Raw genomic sequence first — 22,209 nt, forward strand, 5'->3', positions numbered from 1 at the left:
CAGAATATTTGAGCATGACTTGTACTGCTGTTTAATTCAGTTATTTGTCTGGATTCATTAGATTTTTTGTAATTGCTTAAACATGCACATTGGCCATGACTTTCCTTTCAATGTTGTTTGCTGCCCTCTCTCTGTTTCCCCCCATCTGCCCCTCAACCCCCCACGTGGTACCACTGCTTTGACTTTCCCCAGTGTCTTTTATCTTGTGAGCAAAGTTTGAGCAGTACGCAGAAAGTTAACTGCCTGGAGTCTTTTAAATATAAGTAACACGCACCCAGTAATAAGCTGTCGGTTGTTTTTTTGCTGCCTGCAAAGAAACATAAACACAGCACTCGTTTCTGGCAGGTTTTTACTGTCAGAGTTTCTCCTATTATATTTATCTTACAATTTGCCAGGGGGTGAAGTTATTAAGTTTTAGCAGCAGCCATCGATCAAGTTCACAAGTTAACACGATAAAGGCTTTGAGCCGCTCCGATCCAGGAAAATGATGATCCTCACTCGGTAATTAACTAAATGAGAAAGTTAAATCTTACTTGAGAGCTGGGAGAGATGGAAGAGAGGTGTTTGTCAGTTTCTCAGTGGAAATTAGAAGCAGTTTTCTGCAATTCCCTAAGCTGCTGCTCTGTCATATTTTACATAAGCACTGGGAAAACGTCTTGTAATTAGTGCTGTCAAGGAGGATTTTTTTTGCTGAAGGATGTTGGAATAATTCATTAGATTATCAAGAAAGGCTTGTGTCCTGAAATGATTAGCACAGTGAAATTTAAACCATTAACGATAACAAGTTTAGAGCTTGCTGCAGTGCAGAGGCACCCGGGGTATGTCTGTGCCTATTTCAATCATTTCTTATAATTAAACATTATGTCCTTTTTTTCCCACTCCCCTTCAGTAGGACCCATCCAAAAATGCTGTTAAGGTGGATCAGCGAGTTTACCAGCACTGGTGGTGCACATAGTTAGTAGTGAAAAGATGCAACTGCAAATAAGCAAGACAAAGTATTTGAGTTTGAGAACCAAAGAACACATGACCCCTGATGCTCTTTCGTGCCCACGTAAGTGACTAAGACATATTAGCGCTGGAATATCATGGAATGCCTTTTCCTCCCCTTTGGCTGTAGAGAAACTCAAGTGAGAAACTTGCAGCATTGTTTTATTTTCTCTGAACCATTTTAGAGCTTCACAGACATGTAGGTGCATTTCTTGTGGCACTAGCTGGGGTTTTTGAGCATCCATGCTTTGCAAGAGACAGGACAGTTCCTACCACAAGAAGCTTATGGTCGGAGTCAATATGTACACAAAAAGAGCTCTAACATGGTTTTCTACAGTGAGTAGGGGACATCTGTGTTACAACCCTTTTCCCAAAAAATAAATAAATAAATAGATTGCTGGTGTGGCTGAAAAAATGGATTCTTGTAATAGTAGCGGAGAGCTGTGCCGGCATTTGGCTTTTCCCATACTGAAGAATGACCCATAAGCCCCATCTATACAACAAAACAACTTCTGTTACTAAGTTGGTGGGCCAACCATGTTATACCATGGTTATTTTTGTTTTGTTCACACAAATTTAGACTGATCCAACCTTTGTTTATCCATACTAAAATGTTGCCCCTTCTTGTAGACGTAGGCAATTCTTTAGACTCAGGTCCTTCGTTATATTAGTTCTCTCCTACCTCCTCGTGCATACAAATAGGCTCTGTTAATTGTAGCCACTCAGAAAAATGGCCTTGTAATTGTTGTTTGCAGTGTTACTGTCGCTGTGTTTGTCGCAGAATACGAGAGAGACAGGGTGGGTGCGGTAGTATCTTTTATTGGACCAATTTCTGTTGGTAAAAGAGACAAGCTTTCAGGCTCCACCAAGCTCTTCTTTGGGCTTGACTGTCTGACAGCTTCTTCAGGCCTGAAGAAAAGCTTGTAATTACGGACAGCTTACTAAACCAGTCTGTTCAGTGCCAGGATGTCTGACTAGAATTGATGGAATGCCTTCACTATCTTGAGTATTGTGTTCAGTGCTGGTCACCCCATCTCAAAAATGGTATCACTGAAATAGAATCCCAGAATATCAGGGTTGGAAGGGACCTCAGGAGGAAATAGACCTCTGCAAGTATAAAGGTGCCACTCACAGAAGCTACAGGTCCCAGCATGTCACGCTGCTCAGATCAAAATGAAGCACTGAATGGTGGCCCCTATCGTCTGCAGGGTCATGCCTCCACATTCAAACCTGGGAGGGAAGAAGAAAAAGGTGGCGGACTGTGATCTGCTCCACTTGGGCTACATTTGGGCGCTTTCCCATGCCATACACAGATGCATCTTCTTTGGGTAACATGCAGTGATTGCGGTTCCTGTTGTCTGTGGTTATTTTTGATAGTGAGGCAGGTAATACATCTTCATCCCAACAAACAGTAGAAAGCTCTGGGCTGAAAACCTTTTGGGTGGTACATTTGTATGAATATTTAACTTCATTTTATTATCCATATGTCTGATAGCACTGTCTCTTCTGGAGGGGCTTCTTGATTGCAACAGGTAAGAGGGCATTTAATGCTCTAGCAAATAGTGACTGTTCTCACTGAAAGGAGGACACAAAAGGCAGAAGGTACAGGTTTAAAAACCATGCTCTATTGAGATAGCCTGCTGTAAGATTGGCTGTGCAGCAAATGAAATGAGAAATGAAATGAGGTCAGGCTTGTAAAATACACCATTTGTCAACTATCTCCAGCATTTCATGGGTTTTTCTGTTTTGCAAACAGCTAAACTGCAGTAAAAACAGCCAGAGTCCCTCAAGGCTGATGTTCAATACAGCCCATCCTTAATCTTTGTATGCCATGCCATTGCCAGGAAAAATCCAACCTTTCCCGCCATGGAGTTCATTCCCACAGTTGCCTCAGAGATGTCAGCATTCTCTCTATATAAAGAGAGTGTCCAGAAGAAGAGTGTGTGTTTCTCCTCCCTCCAAATATCCCATTTATGGGACACTATTATCCACATGATGAGAGAATATAAAACCATTGTACAAGGGTTTTATACTTTGCTGTTAGTTTGCAACTCTGCCACCAGCTATTAGCTATCTTTGATGATCCTTACTGAATGCTCCCAGAAACATTCCCCAGTGTTTGAGGACTCTCAGCTCCATTTTGAGGGGAATGAGAAAGGAAACAAAACAAGTGTTGCAGACCAGTTTGCTCGTGATGCAAAGTTGAACAATGATACAATCTGTTATCCTTGTACCGTACTATGGTCTCAGAAAGTCAGAGTTAATTCAAACCATAATACAAAGCCAGAATATACTTTTTGTTAAAATGGCTGCCACTTACCAGGGCAGTTTTGTAAGAAAATCTATCCAGCCATCTCTGTTAGATGAAAAATTAAGTAGATTTTAAAGCATTCTGTCACTTTTGGTAATCCAAGGTGTGGGTAACACAGGTAAGGATTTTAGGTGGACAGGGAGGTGTAATCTGGGGTACAAGCCCGGGAGCTAGAAATTCCTGAGTTCTTGTCCCTGCTTTGGCAGGCACTTTCTATAGCCTTTTAGCAAATCACTTAACATCTTTCCATTGATCCTTCCTCCCAGTAAATAGATTCTATGTATATTCCTCTTAGGTACAAATTACATGTAGAGCGTGTACAGTCTGGTTATTTTCTTTTAGATTGACTAAAATATCATTAATTTTGTTAATACACATTGTGGTATAGCAAGTCCGTGAAACTGAAATACTACATCACAAAATATAACTTGTATTTATCATGATAGGTGCAATTTGGTTTTAATTGATAATTCATAATGCAGTAGCAAATGTAGACTAGAGTGTTTTTGTAAAAGAAATGATCTAATAATGTGAACTGTCATTACAGTGCCGTCTGTTATTAAAGCTTTGCTGTGACGTAGGGCTAGACACCACCTTTTAGTAAGACTTACCAGGTTTGCAGATTACTAAAATGAGACTTATCAAGGTTCCATGGTACATGGATATATCTTGACAATGTCCCTTTAAAACTTGTCTTGGTTAAATGTAAGACCATTGTACTTGGTTTTATTTTTTATTTTTTATTTTTTTTAAGTTGGGGCAGTAGAATCCTAAAAATAAACAGACATTCCCTTAGTTTAGTATTTAATAAAAGCTATTTAGTAACCAGCATGGGAAAACATAATTTCCCAGTTGACAGCTAATTTGGCTTGGGATGTGCTCATGGTACAATACGTGTGCTTTTCTTTCAGTTAAATCATTAAAAACAAAACTTCCGTGCATCTTGCTTTTAGGCGATAGAGTGAAGAGTCTGTTTTCTCCTGTCCCTGAGATCCCTTCTTCAAAATCAGACTATGTTGAGACCTTCTGGCAAAATATTAACAGTGACTATAAAGTTTAGTATTTGATTCTTTGCATGAAGTACAGATGAGCACCAGATGTTGGGGTGTTGATTTAACAGATTTTACTGTATACTATGTGTGTTATTAAAATGATCGTTGTGCAGTTTCTTATCCATCTCATGTATTTTCTATTAATTTTAGCAGCAGTCCATTGTAGCCCTGAAGCAAATACTTTAGAAGAGAAACAAAATACAAATGCAGTCTTCTGTGGTGCACTGAAGTAGCTGATAATGGCAAATTAGGAATCTGTCAGCATTTTACTGTGTGTAAAATGTAACTAAAATGTGTTTGTATTAAGCTGCCACTCTTGTTCTCCATCTAACCACAGTCCTTTGCGTACAGCTCCAGCATGAACTGTACTGTCCTCCAAGGTTACCAGTTTCTGGGGCCACTTGCGGACTGACAGCAGCAAATGGGATATGCAGACTCAGAATGTTAGCATCCCAAGCTTTATTTCATGTTTTCTTCTTTCCTTTCAAGACAAAACTTGCCAATGGCACTTCCAGCATGATTGTGCCCAAACAAAGGAAGCTGTCTGCAAGCTATGAGAAAGAGAAGGAGCTGTGCGTCAAGTATTTTGAACAGTGGTCCGAGTCCGACCAAGTGGAGTTTGTGGAACATCTCATCTCCCAGATGTGTCATTACCAGCACGGACATATAAACTCGTACCTCAAACCCATGTTACAGAGGGACTTCATCACTGCACTGCCAGGTATTTCCACCCGGTTGGGGGAAGGATCTTCCAGGTTGTCCTTGAAAGAGCTATGGTATTTGGGTTCCTCTGACAGTGGGCGTTCCCTGTGGGAGAGTGTTCTTCAGGGAGAAGTTTTGCGAAGTAGGTAGCAGCAGATTGTGAATGAAAGGCTTTATAGAAGTGCACAGTAGTAGTAACATTTCACTCAATATCACTACCCTTTTGATTGAAATAAATGGATGATTTTACCAAATGTCTAGGGCATGTGACACAGAAAACGGAGCATCTGATTGTCATTAAGACAGTAACAGTGTCTGAATAACAGAATTTTAAAAAATTGTAACTACCTTTTATCGTCTCTGGTTTTCCCTTGGGATTTTTTCATTCAGAATTTTGACCCCTTTTTATTAATAAAATATTTTCCTGTAGCCACGGATTTGAATATTAATTACCTACAGTGAACAACATGTCAGGATAAAGAGTGGACGTGATAACATATTCATATTTTGTACTTCTACAGTGCTTTCCATCTGAGGACATTGGCCCCAGGTAAATGTTTGGCTATTGTGATGAATGGGGGTCACAGAACTACCTAAGTAGAGGAAAGCACTGAGCAAACAATTCTGTCAGTACCCCTGTGAGGGAGGTACCATTATTTTCCCTGTTTTACAGATGGGGAAACTGAGGCACGGGATAGTAAGTGACTTGCCCAAGGTTGTGCAGCAAGACAGTATCAGAACCAGCTTTAGAATTCTGGCTCTCAGTCCCATTCTCAAACCATTTGATCATACCTCCATAGACGATATTATAATTCAGATGGCTTGGTTCCTGAGTCTCTGATGGAATTAAGTAAAATGTGTTGCCATCTTTGCTGAAGACTCTGAACACTTAGTTGAAGAGAAAATTGCTTGGAAGAATTTCTCACACACATTGTTTATCCTGTGCAGACCTTTGAAGAGCTGCTCAATTCCTACGTGCTCCTTCTTTCCAAACATTTGACTTCTAATGGGATTGTTCCACATGATACTTAAATTCTAGGGCTGAAGAAGGAGAAAACATGTTTGTTTTTTAATTGTGGATCTTATAAAGAATAACGCCATCATGGGAGTGTTGCTAGGAAATTAAATACACAGATTCCTGGGATTTTATAAATTATAACTGCCTCGTAATCAAATGGCGCTGGTAGACCTTGAAAAAAATCTTTGTTGTGCTAAGTGTGTTATTGTGGTAGTTTTTAGAGGTCTAATGGCAATAATCTCATGTACCAGAGCAGCATTATAACGTGTGGAACTCTTCTGTTACACAGACATAGGGAGCAATTTGAAGAGGCATTTGCCTTTCCATAGTTAAGACTGAAGCACGCTCACTTTCTGTTATAAACCCAATTTTTTTCAGTCCTTTTTCTGCCCAACTTCATCAAAGACAAACGAATCCACCTCATATTTCACCCCTTAATTTCACCCTTGGGGCCTTTTTCTGGAAAGTTTTGGCAAGTAGCAGAAGTCGTTTCAGAAGGGATTTAAAAAATTTTCTTTGGGTGGTTGCAGACATATTTTCCATTCAGGTGTGCGTGTGCCTGGTGCACCCAAGCCAGAGAACTTTGCCTAGTAGTACCCTGAGGGGCAGCACCCATGCCCTGTGTCTCTTAGCCCCTCCCCAGGCTATTTAAAGGTAGTGTTCCTCCGAACCCCCTCAGTTCCTTCTTGCCACTCCTGAGTAGACTCAGAGCACTTGGTGTGGTATTTTCTTCACACTGTTCCATCTCGGTCTCTCTTGGATTTTGTTGTCCATATAGTAAGTTAGTTTAACAGTATTTATGTTTTTAGTTTATAGGAGTTAGAATAAATATTCACTCACCAAGGTTTAACTGTTGTCCATTGTTTGGGGTGGCTGTTCCCAGCAGTGACTCCCCATATATGGTACTTGTTGCTCCTGGGAGAAGGACACATTAAGGAAAGAAGCTTCATCTGCAAATCATTCAAGAACAGAGGTGGTGAGGGACTTGCACCTCAAGCAGCACCTTGTGGAGCTGGCCATGAGGCCCGCTTGGCACTGGAGACCTGTGTGGATCGTTCATCCTCTCAGACAACTTTCAGAGTATCAGCCGTGTTAGTCTGTATTCGCAAAAAGAAAAGGAGGACTTGTGGCACCTTAGAGACTAACCAGTTAGTCTCTAAGGTGCCACAAGTCCTCCTTTTCTTTTTTCAGACAACTTTGGAACTAGAGCGAGCCAGTGTTCTGTGACCAGACTCTCATGCCTCCCCCAGGAGCCCCAGGAGGTAGAGAGATCATTCTCCTTCCTCAGGTCCTCCGGACTGCAGAACCACTCCAGAGGTTGGGGAGATTCCACCTTCTCTTCCAGGTGGAGCGAAGACAATCACCATGATTCTTCTGATATGTGGGATGGAGCTGGGCCATCCACTCGCTCTCTGGTACCGAGGCGGCATCCGTTGAGCACTTTACCATTCATGCGATGCCCATTGAGTCCATTACCAACAACATTGGCACCAGCTATTTCCATGCCATTGGTATACCAGGCAGTATCAGACTTGCTTTGCCCCTCTGTTCTTGCTCCCCAGTTATTCAGGAGCATTCTGCTGCCAGGAGTACTTCTGTGTGGTCCTCTGTGCCACCTGAATTGACTGCAGACTTGTCTCAGTCAACAGCACTGTCTTCAGTACTGCCAAGACTCAGAGTAGGCACTCGAGGTCAACCTCCTTATGGGTACCGTGAGGCGTGTTACCACAGCTGCTATCTTCGGCACTGATGATGATTGCAGTGCAGACCACATCTATGGCATCGATACCAACCCTGACTGCAGCGCCATCTTGTTTTGCTGCCAAGTGGGAGTACAGTGCCCTTGCCTGTCCTCAAGGCATCAGCTTCTCTCTCTGCTTTGGTAACGATGCAGCCAGCATATTGGGCTTCAGACAATGCTGGATGTTTGCTTGCTGCACCTGGGGTGGATCCCCCATTGTCTTCAGATGACTTGGGGGGGGGGGGTCATCGAGAGCAAGTTCGGAGGCACCATCTCCCTCATTACCAAGACATCATTCTCAAAGATTGTTGAGACCTCCTATAGATCACAATCAGTACCAAGATCAGCACTGCTCCTGCACTAGGGACCGCGGGTCTTGGCCCAGTGCCTACTGCCCACCTATGCCGTATCCCTATATTCAGTGTCTGCCTTGGAATCTCTGGACTGTTTCTCAATCTGTGAAGTCCCAATTGTCAGCCCACTCCAGGGCAAGGTCTCCTGGCCATCCCCGGTATTCTCTCTTCAGTCACCTACATTGCTGACTCAGAGGTGGCTTCCTCAACCCAGGTTCAGCCTGAGACACTCATACAGGGACCTCTGCTGCCACAGAAGGTTCCACAGGCTCCACTTCCTTCATCTTTATCACCAGCTGGTTCTGCAATACTAGACTCTTCCTCTCCAATGGCTGAGGATTTTAAATCACATCAGGATCTCTTGCAATGAATGGCTTCAGCCTTGGGTATTCAGGCTGAGTTTGTGCAGGAAAATATACACAAGTTGGTGGAAATTCTTCAGTCCTCGGACCCAAGGAGAGTGGCTCTCCCTATAACTTGAAGCGTTGTTAGAACCTGATAAGACTTTGTGGTGTACCCCAGCTTCCTTGCCTCCTATGGCAAAGTGTACTGACAAACGATATTGCATTCCTATGCAGGATTTTGAGTGCTTCTATCCTCGTATGGTCCCTAGCTCTCTTGTAACAGCAGCTCATGAGAGATGATGTCAAGGGCGGTACAAGTCCATGCCCAAGGACACAGAGTACTAAGAGATTGGCTCTCTGAATTTATTCGACCTCATCCTTATAAGTGGGCATTGCAAATCGGCAGGCACTGTTATTGAAATATGATTTTGGGAATTGGGAGTCTATAGCCAAACTCACAGACAAGTTGCCCGAACCCTCCACGGAAGAGTTCAGAATGTTTATTGCATAAGGTTGTCTGGCTGCCAAGACATCTTTGCAGTCGGCACCAGACATAACAGATGCAGCTTCCAGAGTTATGGCTTCAGCAATCACGCTGAGAAGGGCCTCATGCGTGCAGCACTCTGGCATAGCTTTGGAGGTCCAGCTGGAGTTGCCAACACTCCAGGATTGTCCTGGAGTCTCCAGGAATTAAAGATTAACCATTAATTAAAGATTATATCATGTGATGAAACTTCCAGGAATATGTCCTGCCAAAATTAGCAACCGTAGGTCCAGCAGAGAACAGAAGACCTAGTTTTCAATGATTGATTTTTTTCTTCTCTGACAAAATGGATGAGACTTTACATTCATTTAAGAACTCAGGAGCAACTCTGCATTCATTGGGGGCTTTACCCCAGCCATAGAAAGGTGCCAATTTCTGGGTCAGCCATGGCAGCCACAGTACTGTCCGCAATGGTCCTTCCAGGAGACATCTTACCTATCGAGGCAGCAGGACTACTCCAGGAAGGGGCACAAGTCGCACAGAGGAAGACCTCCTGGGTCTAACTTTAATGAGCCAGCCTGTCCTCCCCCAGCTTTGGGCAAGCAGCCATTTTGACTCGTTGATCGACACCAGTTGTGAACTTCCCACCATTCGGGGACAGGCTTCCTCACTTTCACAGTGCTTGGGAAGTGATAACCTCAGACAAATGGTCCTAAGCGTGTGGGATCAAGTTATGCCATCCAATTTCCACTCCCCCACACTGTCCGTTTTCAAGGACCCCCATCACGAGTCACTGCTCCTACAGCAGGTCCAGACTAAGTGAGCTTTGGGGGCATTAGAGGAAGACCCCCTGCAGCATTGGTGGGCTGGGGTGGGAGGAGAAGGATTCCACTCACAGTATTTCCTGATTCCCAAGTCCAAGGGGGACATGAGACCTGTTCTCAAACTCCAGAGTCTCAGCAGGCACATCAAGCACATGAGATTCTGCATAGTTACCTTAGCTGCCATCCTCCCAGATTTGAATCACAACCACTGGTTTGCTGCCCTTGTTCTTCAAAACTCCTATTTCCATGTGGCGATTTTTCCCAAGCCATGTCTTTCCTTACCTGGATGATTGGTTAGTGAGGGGCAAGTCCCCAGATCAATTCCTCAACCATGTCCGGTTCAGACTGGGTCTCCTCGATGGGCTGGGTCTGATAGAAAACAAAGCAAAATCAACTTGAGTACCACCGCAAAAAATCGAGAGTATTGGGGTTCTACCAGATTCTGTGAATTTGAGGGCATTTCTGCTGAACTGTGGTTTCAGACAGTTCATTGTCTGGGACTATCCCTCCAATCACTCACTTCCATTTGGATTCATGTGTGTCTGAAGTCGCTAAGTCATATGACCGCAGGTACTTGCGTAGTTCAGCATGTGAGGTTGCCCCTTTGTCTCTTCAGACCTGGCTCAAGTTGGTATATTGCCCAGATGGCCAGTTGTTGGAGTGCCTAGTGTGAGTGCTGCCCCCTGTCCTGTGGTGAATAGATTGAATCAGTTTTGTAAAGGTATTCCCTTCACCCGTCCTCTGCTTTTCATAACAGTTATGACTGATGCCTCCACAAATGGGTTGGGGAAGCACATCTGGGGACTTTGAAAATTCGGGGACTGCGAACAGATCAGGAAGCCTCTCTTCGTGTGAAGGTCATAGAGCTTTGAGCCATTTACAGTGTGTACTGGAGATTTCTGGTGCACATCAAAGGCATAGTGGTTCGTATACTCACCAGCACCACCACAGTGTATTATGTGAACAAACAGGGTGCAGCCCACTCCAACCAGCTTTGTCACAAGGCAGTAAAAAGTTTTGGCAATTTGGCTAAGCTATTTCACATCCCCAATAGGTGAATGGCCATGTGAATGATGTTCTCCCGATGCAAATCACCTCAGCAGGGGTGTCTTTCAGCATCATGAATGGTCCCTGAAGAATAGATTGTTGAGGCCCATCTTGAAAAATGGGGCATTTCAGCTGTCGACGTGCTTGCAACGAAAGACAAGTGTAGTCAATTTTGTTCCTGAATGGGCCTCAGTCCAGGCTCCTTCCACCTGAGTGGGGATTGGTGACCTCGTAGGCCTTCCACCTGATCCCACTCATCCCGCAGGTCATTCTCAAACTGAAGTTGGATCTTGCCAGACTGATTTTCATTGCACTAGTGTGGTCAAGACAGTGTTGGTTTTCCAGTCTCCTCAATCTGTCGGTTTGACTGCCCATCTCTCTTCCTCTTTATCGTGACTTACTGAACCAGCCCCACAGTCAGATTTAGCATCCGGCGCTGAACAACCTGCACCTCACAGCATGGATTCTTCATGGCAAAATTAAGAGGAGGACTGGCGTTCAGAAGCTGTTTGACAAGTGTTACTTCATGGGAAACCCTCTGCTACGGCTTCTTATTTGACAAGTGGCAGCGCTTTTCAGTTTGGTGGCTAGCATGGGGAATTCAGCTCGTGCTGGCCTGCATTCAGGACACCTTGTAGTACCTGTTATACCTTCAGTCTTCTGGTCTGTCGCTCAGCTCATTGAGGGTTCTCTTATGGCGATCTCAGAGTTTCATCTGCTCATCCAAGGGAGGTCAAGTTTCTCAAACTCCATGGTGGTGAGATTTCTAAGAGGAGTCATTTGTCTCTACCCACCTGTGAAAGAGCCAGTTCCCTTGTGGGACCTCATTATTGTCTTAGCTGCCCTTATGGGGTCTCCAGTCGAACCCCTGGCAACCTGTTCTCTGTCGCTCCTGTGCCAAAAGACAGCTTTCCTTGTAGCTATAACATCTGCAAGGAGAGTAAGCAAGCTGCAGTCCTTAATGGCAGAGCCCCCACACACTCAGTTTGTCAGAGACTAAGTGACCCTAAGGCCACATCAAAATTTTTTGTCTAAAGTGGTTTCACTGTTTGCCCTTAACCTCATGATTTACTTACTGGTGTTCTCTCCTAACAATGCACACTCCAACGTGGATGAGCAGAGACCTCACACATTGGATGTGAGACAGTGCTTGACATTTTACCTAGAGAGAACTTAGCTTTTTGGGCCCTTTTTGGGTCATCTTTTCATCTCCTATGCGGATCCAATGAAGGGTCAGGCGGTCTCTGTGCAGACGATTTCCAGGTGGATAACTTCCTGCATTACAACTGCATGTGAAGTAGCTCAGATGGTGCCTCTTCTGAGATTACAGGGTCATACAACGACGATAGCATTCCGCAGAGATGTTTCAATATTGGACACCTGCAGGGCCAGTGCCTGGTCTTCTGTACGTACTTTTACAAAGCACTGCGCAATTACCACTGTGTCTAGGTCAGATGCAACCTCGGGGAAGGCAGTCCCGCAGTCGTTTTAGTAGACTCCAAGCTCCATCTCATGTAAGTACTGCTTGTGAGTCACCTGATTGGAATACACATCTGCAACCACTCGAAGAAAAAGCAGTTACTTACCTGTACTGTAGATGTGAGTGCAGATTTATATTTCGTGACCCATCCTCCATCCGCTCTGCATCAGAGTCTGTACTCTTGGTGTGAAGGATCTAAGGGGGTTGGGATGGCACTGATTTTGAGTAGCCAGAGGAGGGGAAGGGCCACAGGGCGTGAGCACCACTCCTATAAGTTGGTGAGCTGGACACACGCACACCTGAGTGGAATGCTTGTCTGCGCTCACATCTCAAAGAACAACAGTTACAGTACAGGTAAATAACTGTTTCTACCTTGTCATTCACTGCTTGTATCCATGAAATAGAGCTACCTTCAAACTTCACTTTTTGTGTGGTACTGAATGGATGGGAGGGGCCTTTCTCTAGTTTGCCGCATGTAGACAGCAGTTATTCCGTGATTTAAATAAGCGCACAGTGGTAAGTGGCATGTGTGTGCATCAATTTGCATGTTTCCAAAGTGTGTATATCCCAACACATGTGGCCTTAATGACAAGGAATCTCAGAGGGGCATGTAGTTGCAGGCTGTACAGTGCACATGCAGAAATGTCACATGCAGGGCAAGGATTCCAGTAAGGAGAATAGGAGGTGAGAAGCCATATGAGTAGGCAGAAGGTTGTCTGGAATGGAATTGTGTTAATCTGTGGGCAGCTTGCAAGGACTGCGGTGACTCTCCTGATCAGACAATTGTTAAACATTTTTTAAAGCCTAAGGAAATTTTCAGAAAAAAATGTGACTCACCTGGAATTATGAATATGTCACCTCAACTAAAAAGAACCCACAGGAGAGCTTTGTAGCTTTCTCACAAAAACACATGTTAAAAAGCCTGGAAGTTAAGTTCAAGCTCTACTTTATCGCTCTCATCCCCTTGCCCCCACCACACACACACAAAATACACCCTAAAACCCTGAAAGTTGGCAAATTCTCATTCTGGTTCTCCAGACCACCTACTCTGCCCACATAGTACTGCCTCTTATCCATCAATCAGACACATTTATTAAACTTGGAGTAAAATTGTTTGATTTTTATCCTGGTGCTGTGGAGGTCAGAGTTAAGGTTGTTTGAGTAACTTTAACTGTGTATTTATTTGTGTACTTTGTTCAGATTTTGAAAAGCGAAGCCTCAACTTTGAACTTCCAGACTGTTTAGAATATGTGTGTGTGGTGTTTTGGGGAGGGAAAATGCATTTTTTGCATCAGGTTTTTGTGTGTGAAGTAAGTGAAAGATTCTTTCAACTTCAGGAAGACAAAGCTTTTCTGCCTAGGACTATGTTGTAAAACCAGTACTGTCCTGAAAGATAATTTGAAAAGGAAGAATAGACAGCTAATCACATTTCAAGTTAATTTACCATAATTTTTGGTGAAGGAAAATGTCCATTTTAAAGTGGCTTCTCTAAATAAGAAATTCCTTAAAATTTATATTATAAATTAATTGTACCGTTTCTTGGGAACAAATGATAACATTGGATTTGTAACCATGCCACTTGTTAAAATAGGTTCTGCCTCTTCTCCTGCTCCCCAGGCCCCCCCCCCCATTAGTACTAGAGGCAAGGCAGGGGGGTTGTATGATGGTAGTTTTCTCTGACAATGGTCCGTTATCTCTGTATAAAAATGGTCTAAGATCAGTGATCTGAGTCAACTACTGTGATTGAAATACACCTATCACAGCAATGAAAATAAAAACCAACTAAAGATGGCTCCATTTGGAGACTGAGAGTCGGGGGAGGTGGACAACTAGAGGGATGATCGGTGAGGATTGATTAGGAATCGGCAAGCAGAACTTCTACAGCGTGGGCCCATTTCTTGCCATCCTTTCTCCTTCCTTCCTCTTTTCCTCATACAGAATTCCTATGGAGCTCAGTATATTCACCTGAAACTACTGGTGTCAACTCTAGGGATGGGCGCACAGTGTCTAAGGTGTCAGTGAAAGCTTCAGGCCGTGGGAAAGCAAACTGACATCACCTTTCCCCACTAGATGAAGTTTGTGACACATAAATAAGGGGTGGCTAGAGGAAACACTCCCCATCCTGCACCTGCTCAACTGATAAACAGAGGACTTCAGCCTTCAGAACTATCAATCCAGCTTCTTTCACAGAGTTTGTAAAGCTATATGTGTAATATCTATGTGTATAAACTGAAACTGTACAATTGGGAACCCTGGTGGGTTAATACTGCAATATAGCACCCAACTCTGCATCGGTGTAGACACGTTTGGGTCTCTTTCTCCACCACCTGGTACCTTGTGTCGTCATCTGCATGCTCTTTTTTGCACAGTTGTAAATGATACAAGGCGTTGGGCGGTGGAGGATTGGGCCCAAAGCATCATAAAATTGTTTCTCTGCATGTGGCTACGTTTTAAACTGTTGCATTAGGAATAAGGGAAGGAATCAGGAGCCATGCTGTGTTATATCATTTTCATGCATGAGGAGCCAATTTTGAGATCTCTTTTAATTTATCAGTCTGACACAAAAGCTAGAATAGATAGTGTCCTGTGAACTCTGATAAGAATCAGCTGATACATGCTTCCCTTTCCATCTGCTTAAGTATGGACATGTGACTCAACCAGTCACAATTCATTTACTGCTTCCTACTTCTGTGCTGCTGACAAATGGGGCTCAGTCTTTGAGGCTGTTGTAATAAGAGTAAGAAAAGAGGTATTTAATCCCACTCCGGATGTTTAGTGGGTTTCGTTAGGGAGAGGAGGGAAGTTGCATGTAATACCGATCTGGCATGCTTGCTCTTTGTTGGGCAGAACTTTGTGCTTGGGGGAGGGCGGACTCCTCTGAACTACAGCTTCTGTGAAGCCTCTGAAATGTGATCTGTGAAGAGCAATAACCCCCTCACTGTTGCTGTCTCACTTGTGAATTAGAACAGCAGCCAAGAGAAGCTTTATTAGTGTAACCATGTTATTTTATAGGCATCTTATTCCTCTGAGGCCTCTGTGCAGATTAGGTTTGAGGGGGTGGTAGAGAATTGTAATGGATAAACCCGTCCACTTTAAACAACACAGGGTGAACCCCCCACTGTAGTCCAACATTTTATCCTATTATATATCCACTGGGGTGTTAACCAGGCTATTGGTCGAGTGCCCTTTTATTTTTTTGAGTCAATTGTCTTCCATTTGACTGCAGCACTATTGAAACACAAAGCAACCCTTCTGGTATTCACACTGGAAAATGTTTGCAAATGAAAGTGTCAGCATACGCTTTCTTCCACCTACTGAAATAAATGATACCAGCAAACCTGCTTCACTCTCTCCTTAGACTGTCTCTCCTCCATGCATCTGCATATACTTCCCCCCTCCCATGTCTAAAGGTACCACTACCCTTCAGGGTACACACTGGGAATATATATTTTTTTCTTCATTACGTTCAAAAGCTACTACTTTAGCAAAAACAGCTTTTGAGACATTGGAACATGAGAACAGCTGTAGCAGCAAGATGAGAAATGGTCCTAATATAGAGATATTTTGGGGGCTGCATCGCTGCGTTGGAAATGCCATCCATAGACTATCCCCCTAGTGCTAAAACCCATAGAAATAGATTGGAATGACTTCCTGGATTCTTTATTATTTTTAATGCCTTGTTGTGTTTGATCCAAAACAAGTTGGGAAAACACTGTTTGTTCCTGAACTTAGCAGCAAATACTCTTCTGTGAACTTGGTCCAGCTCTGCATACAGGGGAATGGATGAGCAGTGATAGGAAAGAGACTGCATCTCCATAATAGACAAGGGGAGTTGTTTAAACTGTCTTACGATCTCCCCAATGACTAATGCTCTCTTTTTTTTTTCCCAGCTCGGGGTTTGGATCACATTGCGGAGAACATACTGTCGTACCTGGATGCCAAATCATTATGTGCTGCTGAGCTGGTGTGTAAGGAATGGTACCGGGTGACATCTGATGGCATGCTGTGGAAGAAACTTATTGAGAGAATGGTCAGGACAGACTCGTTGTGGAGAGGGTTGGCAGAGAGGAGAGGATGGTGAGGGAATTGCAAATTCAGCTTTCTTACCCATCTAGGACAGTGGATGGTGTGTGTGTAATGCTACATTTGTAGTCAGCCCCTGTTGTTTCTAGTTTGACATTTGTTTACAGCAAAATTCAGGGATTGGGGAGGTTGGTCGTTTTTGGTTCTACCACCAATTTTTCGCGTGTTTTTCCCTGCCCCTCTCACTGGTGCTCCAGTATCTCAGTAATGAGTGAGAGATAAAACTGTAGAATCTGTTCAGCCTCTCATTCAGTTTCATAGTAAGAAGCTGCATATGCCTAAGAAGGTCAATAAACTCACCAGCAGTTCAGAGCAGAAAAACATTTTTAGGATTAGGAGCTGGGGCGTGTGGTATGAATTAGTGTTTCCTCAGCAAACTTTCACTTTACGCTGTATCTGTGCAATCCTCAAACTGGAATCCGAGGGTAGGTACCGTGGAGAGTAGGGGACTCTAGAAATGCAGATAGATGAGTTAATAATCAGCTGGAATAGCCTTCCGAGGGTCTCCCTTGAGTTTGAAGCTGCTCTGTTAACACTTCATTAGAACTTTCCCTCTCTAGGGTAAGCCCTTTAATACATAATTTTCTTTTCCAAGGGTGTCCCCAGGATGTTAGCGGCAAAAAAGCTGGGTATGAATATTTCATAAACAAGATAAAAGTGACAGCTTAGGCATTTTAGTTGCTATTAAGAAGAAAAAAAAGATACAAAGTTGCAAACAAAAATTCTGTTGTGTGTTGAAGTTCATTTTGTTACACTGTTTGTCACAGATTACAAAGACAAGTAAATCATGATTATGAACTGTCCTTAATACTATGCAAATCTGCTTCCAGAAGCATAGTGATTATCAGAAGTGTTCAGTACTCCTTTCCATGACAGTATTAGCTGCAGACACAAGGGGAAATGTTACAGAAGCCCCATGATTATCTTTCAGAGTAGCAGCCGTGTTAGTCCGATGAAGTGAGCTGTGGCTCAGGAAAGCTTATGCTCAAATAAATTTGTTAGTCTCTAAGGTGCCACAAGTACTCCTTTTCTTTTTCCCATGATTATCTGTATTTCATTCTGTATTTAGAGAAACCCCAGTCCTGTATTTCATTCTATATTCAGAATTTTACATTGATGCCCATTGCTGAGCGTATGGGTATTTGAAGGTCAGCAGTATACCCCTCCACCCCCATCATTATGCTGCTCCCTCAGGATTGCACTGTGTCCTGTTTAAGTTGGTTGCAGGATGGAATTCCCCAAGCATGTATTCCCAGGGAGAATATCCTCTGATAGGGAGGAGGGGGTTAACCCTAGGAACAGTTGGGTGGGGAAAAGAGGCAGGCAATATCTAATTTAACTTGGGGACCTGCCATATAGCACTTTGTAGCTTGGAATCAGTGCTTTGGATGGCACAGGGAAGTGAATAGATGGACAGTTCAGAATGATAGATGACTGGTGTCATTCGCTTAAAGCTCTTCACTTAGCTCGGTGCATGGACCACTTGATTTCATCACTTGCTTCCTGGTACCTTACGACAGGAGAGCCCAAACTCTGCAGCACAAAGGACCACACTGACAACTTGCCAGGAATGAGTGGGGTCATATGGATTGGCACAAGTATTTATAGAAAATTTACTATAAAAAAACAAACATACCTGGGCACTGTTTGTGTCTGTCTCGATAGTGACCAAAAGACATTCAGTTTTCTAGTCGTTGAGTTCCTTTTACCCTACAGTCATATATATATAGAGAGAGAAAGTACATGGTTACATGTCCCTCAGGCTCTGTCCTTGGGGCACCCCTGCAGTGTCCGATTGTCCTCAGCTGGGGAGGGGACATGAAATAGTTACTTCTATATGATTCCAAGCACTTCTTTAGCTAAACCGCAATTGATTCTATTTGAAGACCAACCCAGATGTAACCTAAATGTTCCAGGGTCTGGGTCAAGCATTGTCCCCACCTCCAAAGCATGTGCAGTTTCCAAGAGCCTCCAGGACTCCCCAGGAAGTCTTCAAAACATTGCCCCTGTGATTAACCTTCACTCTTCTAAAAGCACTCCACATGTGCAAATACTGTATCAACTTCTCTCTGCAATGATTAGGACCTGGACCCACAATTGCCTGCTTGCATGCATGTGCCTATCTGGTCATGTGCACACATCCTGGAGAGTGAGACCGGAAACACAAACCTTTATTCCAGTGCTGTTAATGGCTGATGCTTCTTGTAGTCTGAAAATCTGCAGCCTTCTAAGTATGGAGCTGAAAACTGCTCTGCCCCAAAACATGTGTTTAAACTAATTTCTTAGGGAATTTAAATATATGCCGTTCCCCTTGTGTGCTTTCAGATGCTTGTTCAGCACTCTATTTTGTTGTCCTTATAAACTAAAAACTTCAGATCATTTTTGTAGCTTCTCTGATGCAGGTTTCATGGTATGTATAGCTGAGGCCCAAGCTGTCAAGGTGCACTGTAGTTTCAAGGTGTACTGTGAGGAAGGGACAGACAAGAAAGGCACATGGGGATCTGGAACAATTAATCATGCTGTAATGGAGTAGTGGAGGGGAGGAGCAGAGAGCTGGCCCAGTGTAAACGCCATGCCTCTGATGCCAGGATTACACTCCGAGGCATTTGTGCCTATCTCCACTTCGCAAGGCATGTTGCCAGGCAAAACAGCAGTTAGTACGCCCATGGTAGGGTTTACTAGCTTCCACACCGTGTTTGGTGACTTCTTAACTTCAGGATGAGGAATTAAAGTTCTTTACACAGCAGGAAGTGATTGCCGTTTACTGAATTTTTTTTGAAGCAAAAATCTAGCTTGGGATATGAGTATTCCAAATCTGTGTTGAAATGAGGAAGGAGCCACTAATGAAATGTTGCTTACCAGAATCTAGCAGCAGCCGTAAAATGTCCATGTGCCAAAGCAGATGTCACTCCTGCTAATGCAGCTTTCAAGCCTTGGGCACGTAACATATTTTTGGGGGGCCTGCCTTCCTTAGTTTTCTCCCATTGCTGGCCTTCCCTGCAGACCCTCCCCCACTTCACTGGCAGTTATGAAGGTTTGATCCCCTTCTTTTAAAAGTGACACACATAGTAGCTACAGAAGCCAGGGGACGTATGAACCACTATTACTCACATACTGGGCAATAGTGGCTCATGACCTATATGCATTACACATTTGAAATTCCCTAGGTGTCTGCTAATACCTGTTTTGAATTTGTCACATATCCGAATTTGTCACGTATCCAAATACAACCCAGTCACAGAGCAGGTCAAACAGTGCTTACTGAGCCCACCATGCCTGAATGCTAATCAGTCCCCTGCCCCTACGGTCAGCAATGCATCTAGTAAAGTGCCTTAGAAACCTTTGCCCAACACTGCTGAAAAGTGGACTGTGTTGAATGGGAAATGTTTCTTGTGTTCCAGGGGACAGTATCTATTTAAAAATAAGCCACCTGATGGGACTGCCCCACCCAACTCCTTCTATAGAGCACTTTATCCAAAAATTATACAGGACATAGAGGTAAGAAACAAACGTTTCATTTTGTATGGTTTTTAACTTTCTGATTTGTTAAAATGTCAGCAAAACCCTCACACTGGTTTTGATAAATGTTGCACATGGCATACATATGTTTTGCCCCAAATTCACGTGTTTTGGAGTTGTCAAATAAAGATCATAGGGCTTAGCGACTCCCTTCCCTGAATGTAATTGCATGAGCTGTCAGATGTATTTAAAGTAGCAGATTCTGGTGAATCTGCACAGCATACATGGTGTCATAGCAGCAGCTGGACAGCATTCAGGCATCTCATGGCTCTTTCTATGAAAAAATAGTGAGGCCTAGTGAGAGGTTGTGGTGAGGTGCCAGAGCTGAGCCAGGGAGACCTGTGCATTGCCGGAGAGGACAGTCCGTGAAATTCAAAGAGAAGGGCATCAAACATGTGGCACCAGTTCTGTGCAAGGTACCAACTCTTGTCTGTGCTTGAACTCTTAATTGCAGGAGAGGTGCTCAGCTGCTCTGATCACTGAGGCCATATAACCACCGGCTAGATCTAGATCTTTTTGCTTTTCTTTAGTCACTGAGCGTCCTCTTGTTGAACGCTCCACAGAGTCACAGAAGTTAGAGATGGAAAAAACCTTTTAGGTCATTTTGTGGATCCCCAACATGGCCCATGCAACAACATTCACCATGCTATACTCTCCAGCACTTTGTCATTATAAATCACTCTAGCCTTAGTTCCCCCACCACCACTTCCCTTGGGAGCATGCTGTATCATCTAATGGGCTGCCTTGTTGGGAAGTGTAACAGGACTTTCTCTAATTTGCTTCTCTTTCTTCTCTGCTCCCCGTCCCCAAGACAATAGAATCAAACTGGCGGTGTGGAAGGCACAGTTTACAGAGAATCCACTGCCGGAGTGAAACTAGCAAAGGGGTTTATTGTTTACAGTATGACGATCAGAAGATAGTAAGTGGCCTGCGAGACAACACTATCAAGGTGAGAACTCCCCAAGGTGGCCAAGCTAGGGTGTGTAAAGCAGGCTTCATGAGCAATATTAGATGGGGTGGGATCTGAGTTATCCAGGAAAGAATTTTCTGTAGTATCTGTCTGGTGAATTTTGCCCATATGCTCAGGGTTTAGCTGATCGCCATATTTGGGGTCGGGAAGGAATTTTCCTCCAGGGCAGATTGGAAGAGGTCCTGGAGGTTTTTCGCCTTCCTCTGTAGCATGGGGCACGGGTCACTTGCTGGAGGATTCTCTGCTCCTTGAAGTCTTTAAACCACGATTTGAGGACTTCAATAGCTCAGACATAGGTGAGAGGTTTATTGCAGGAGTGGGTGGGTGAGATTCTGTGGCCTGCATTGTGCAGGAGGTCGGACTGAATGATCATAATGGTCCCTTCTGATCTAAATATCTATGAATCTATGAATATTGTGTCCTAATTTCAGTGTGGGAGGAAGCAGTTGGTAAGAGACTTTTTAGAAGGTGCTCTAGCCCAGCAGTTCTAAACAACGGGTCCGTGGACCAGCGCCAGTCCCTGCAATCTCCCTGACACCGTTCAGGAAGGCAGCAAGCTGGTCCCTGGTGTCACAAAGGTTGAGAAACACTGGACTAGCCCAGGCGAGTTTTTCTTTGGCGCACACAAGGTAGCCTTCCCCCGGAAACGTCTGTAAATCTGTCTCACCTGGCAAGAAATGCTCCGCTTCCTTATAGAACGGACTTTGCTAGCAGTGTTGTTGGTCCTCCCGTCATGACAGGCGACCCTGTTCCCTGATGAGAAGCGTAGAGCCTGTATTTATATTAAAACCAGAGATATTAAGAATGTTTTATATTGCACCAAAGCTCCCGTGGAATAACAAAGTGCATTCTGTGCTACTAAGGAAGCTCGATCCGCAAACAGTATGTAATAAAAACCGAAACAGCCAGCCCAGCAACAGACACCGTTTATACAGTGATGAACGTCTTACTTACCAGGCTGTTTGTGGCTGTTTGCCACCCTAGATCTGGGATAAGAATACATTGGAATGCAAGCGAATTCTGACTGGACACACAGGTTCCGTCTTGTGCCTGCAGTATGACGAGCGGGTGATCATTACTGGATCTTCTGATTCAACCGTCAGGTATGTACTTCTGAAACTGAGCTTTGTGCCCTCAGACGGTACTGAAAAGATTTTTTTTACTTGTTCTCTGTTCAGCCTTTTTCACGGAGTCGTCCCAGTGAGCTCCTTTCTAGCAAGAAGCCCTACTTGTTTAAAAATCAATTTGCCACTCAAGTGTTGCTGCCTATTACAGGGAAATGGAAAATAAGCAA

The 22,209-nt window shown here is 43.8% G+C and overlaps 1 protein-coding gene across 1 annotated transcript in view; it reads left to right on the forward strand.

The window, feature by feature from the left end:
• Nucleotides 1-22,209, forward strand: part of BTRC (beta-transducin repeat containing E3 ubiquitin protein ligase) — a 176,696-nt gene that overhangs the window by 128,960 nt on the left and 25,527 nt on the right. Inside the window, 5 exon segments of the mRNA XM_048859264.2 lie at nucleotides 4,840-5,071; nucleotides 16,234-16,420; nucleotides 19,828-19,924; nucleotides 20,757-20,894; nucleotides 21,900-22,018. Coding sequence (XP_048715221.1) covers nucleotides 4,840-5,071; nucleotides 16,234-16,420; nucleotides 19,828-19,924; nucleotides 20,757-20,894; nucleotides 21,900-22,018 — 773 coding nt within the window.

Source organism: Caretta caretta, chromosome 7 (genome assembly GCF_965140235.1).
Source record: "Caretta caretta isolate rCarCar2 chromosome 7, rCarCar1.hap1, whole genome shotgun sequence".
In the NCBI taxonomy this organism is placed as follows: domain Eukaryota; kingdom Metazoa; phylum Chordata; order Testudines; family Cheloniidae; genus Caretta; species Caretta caretta.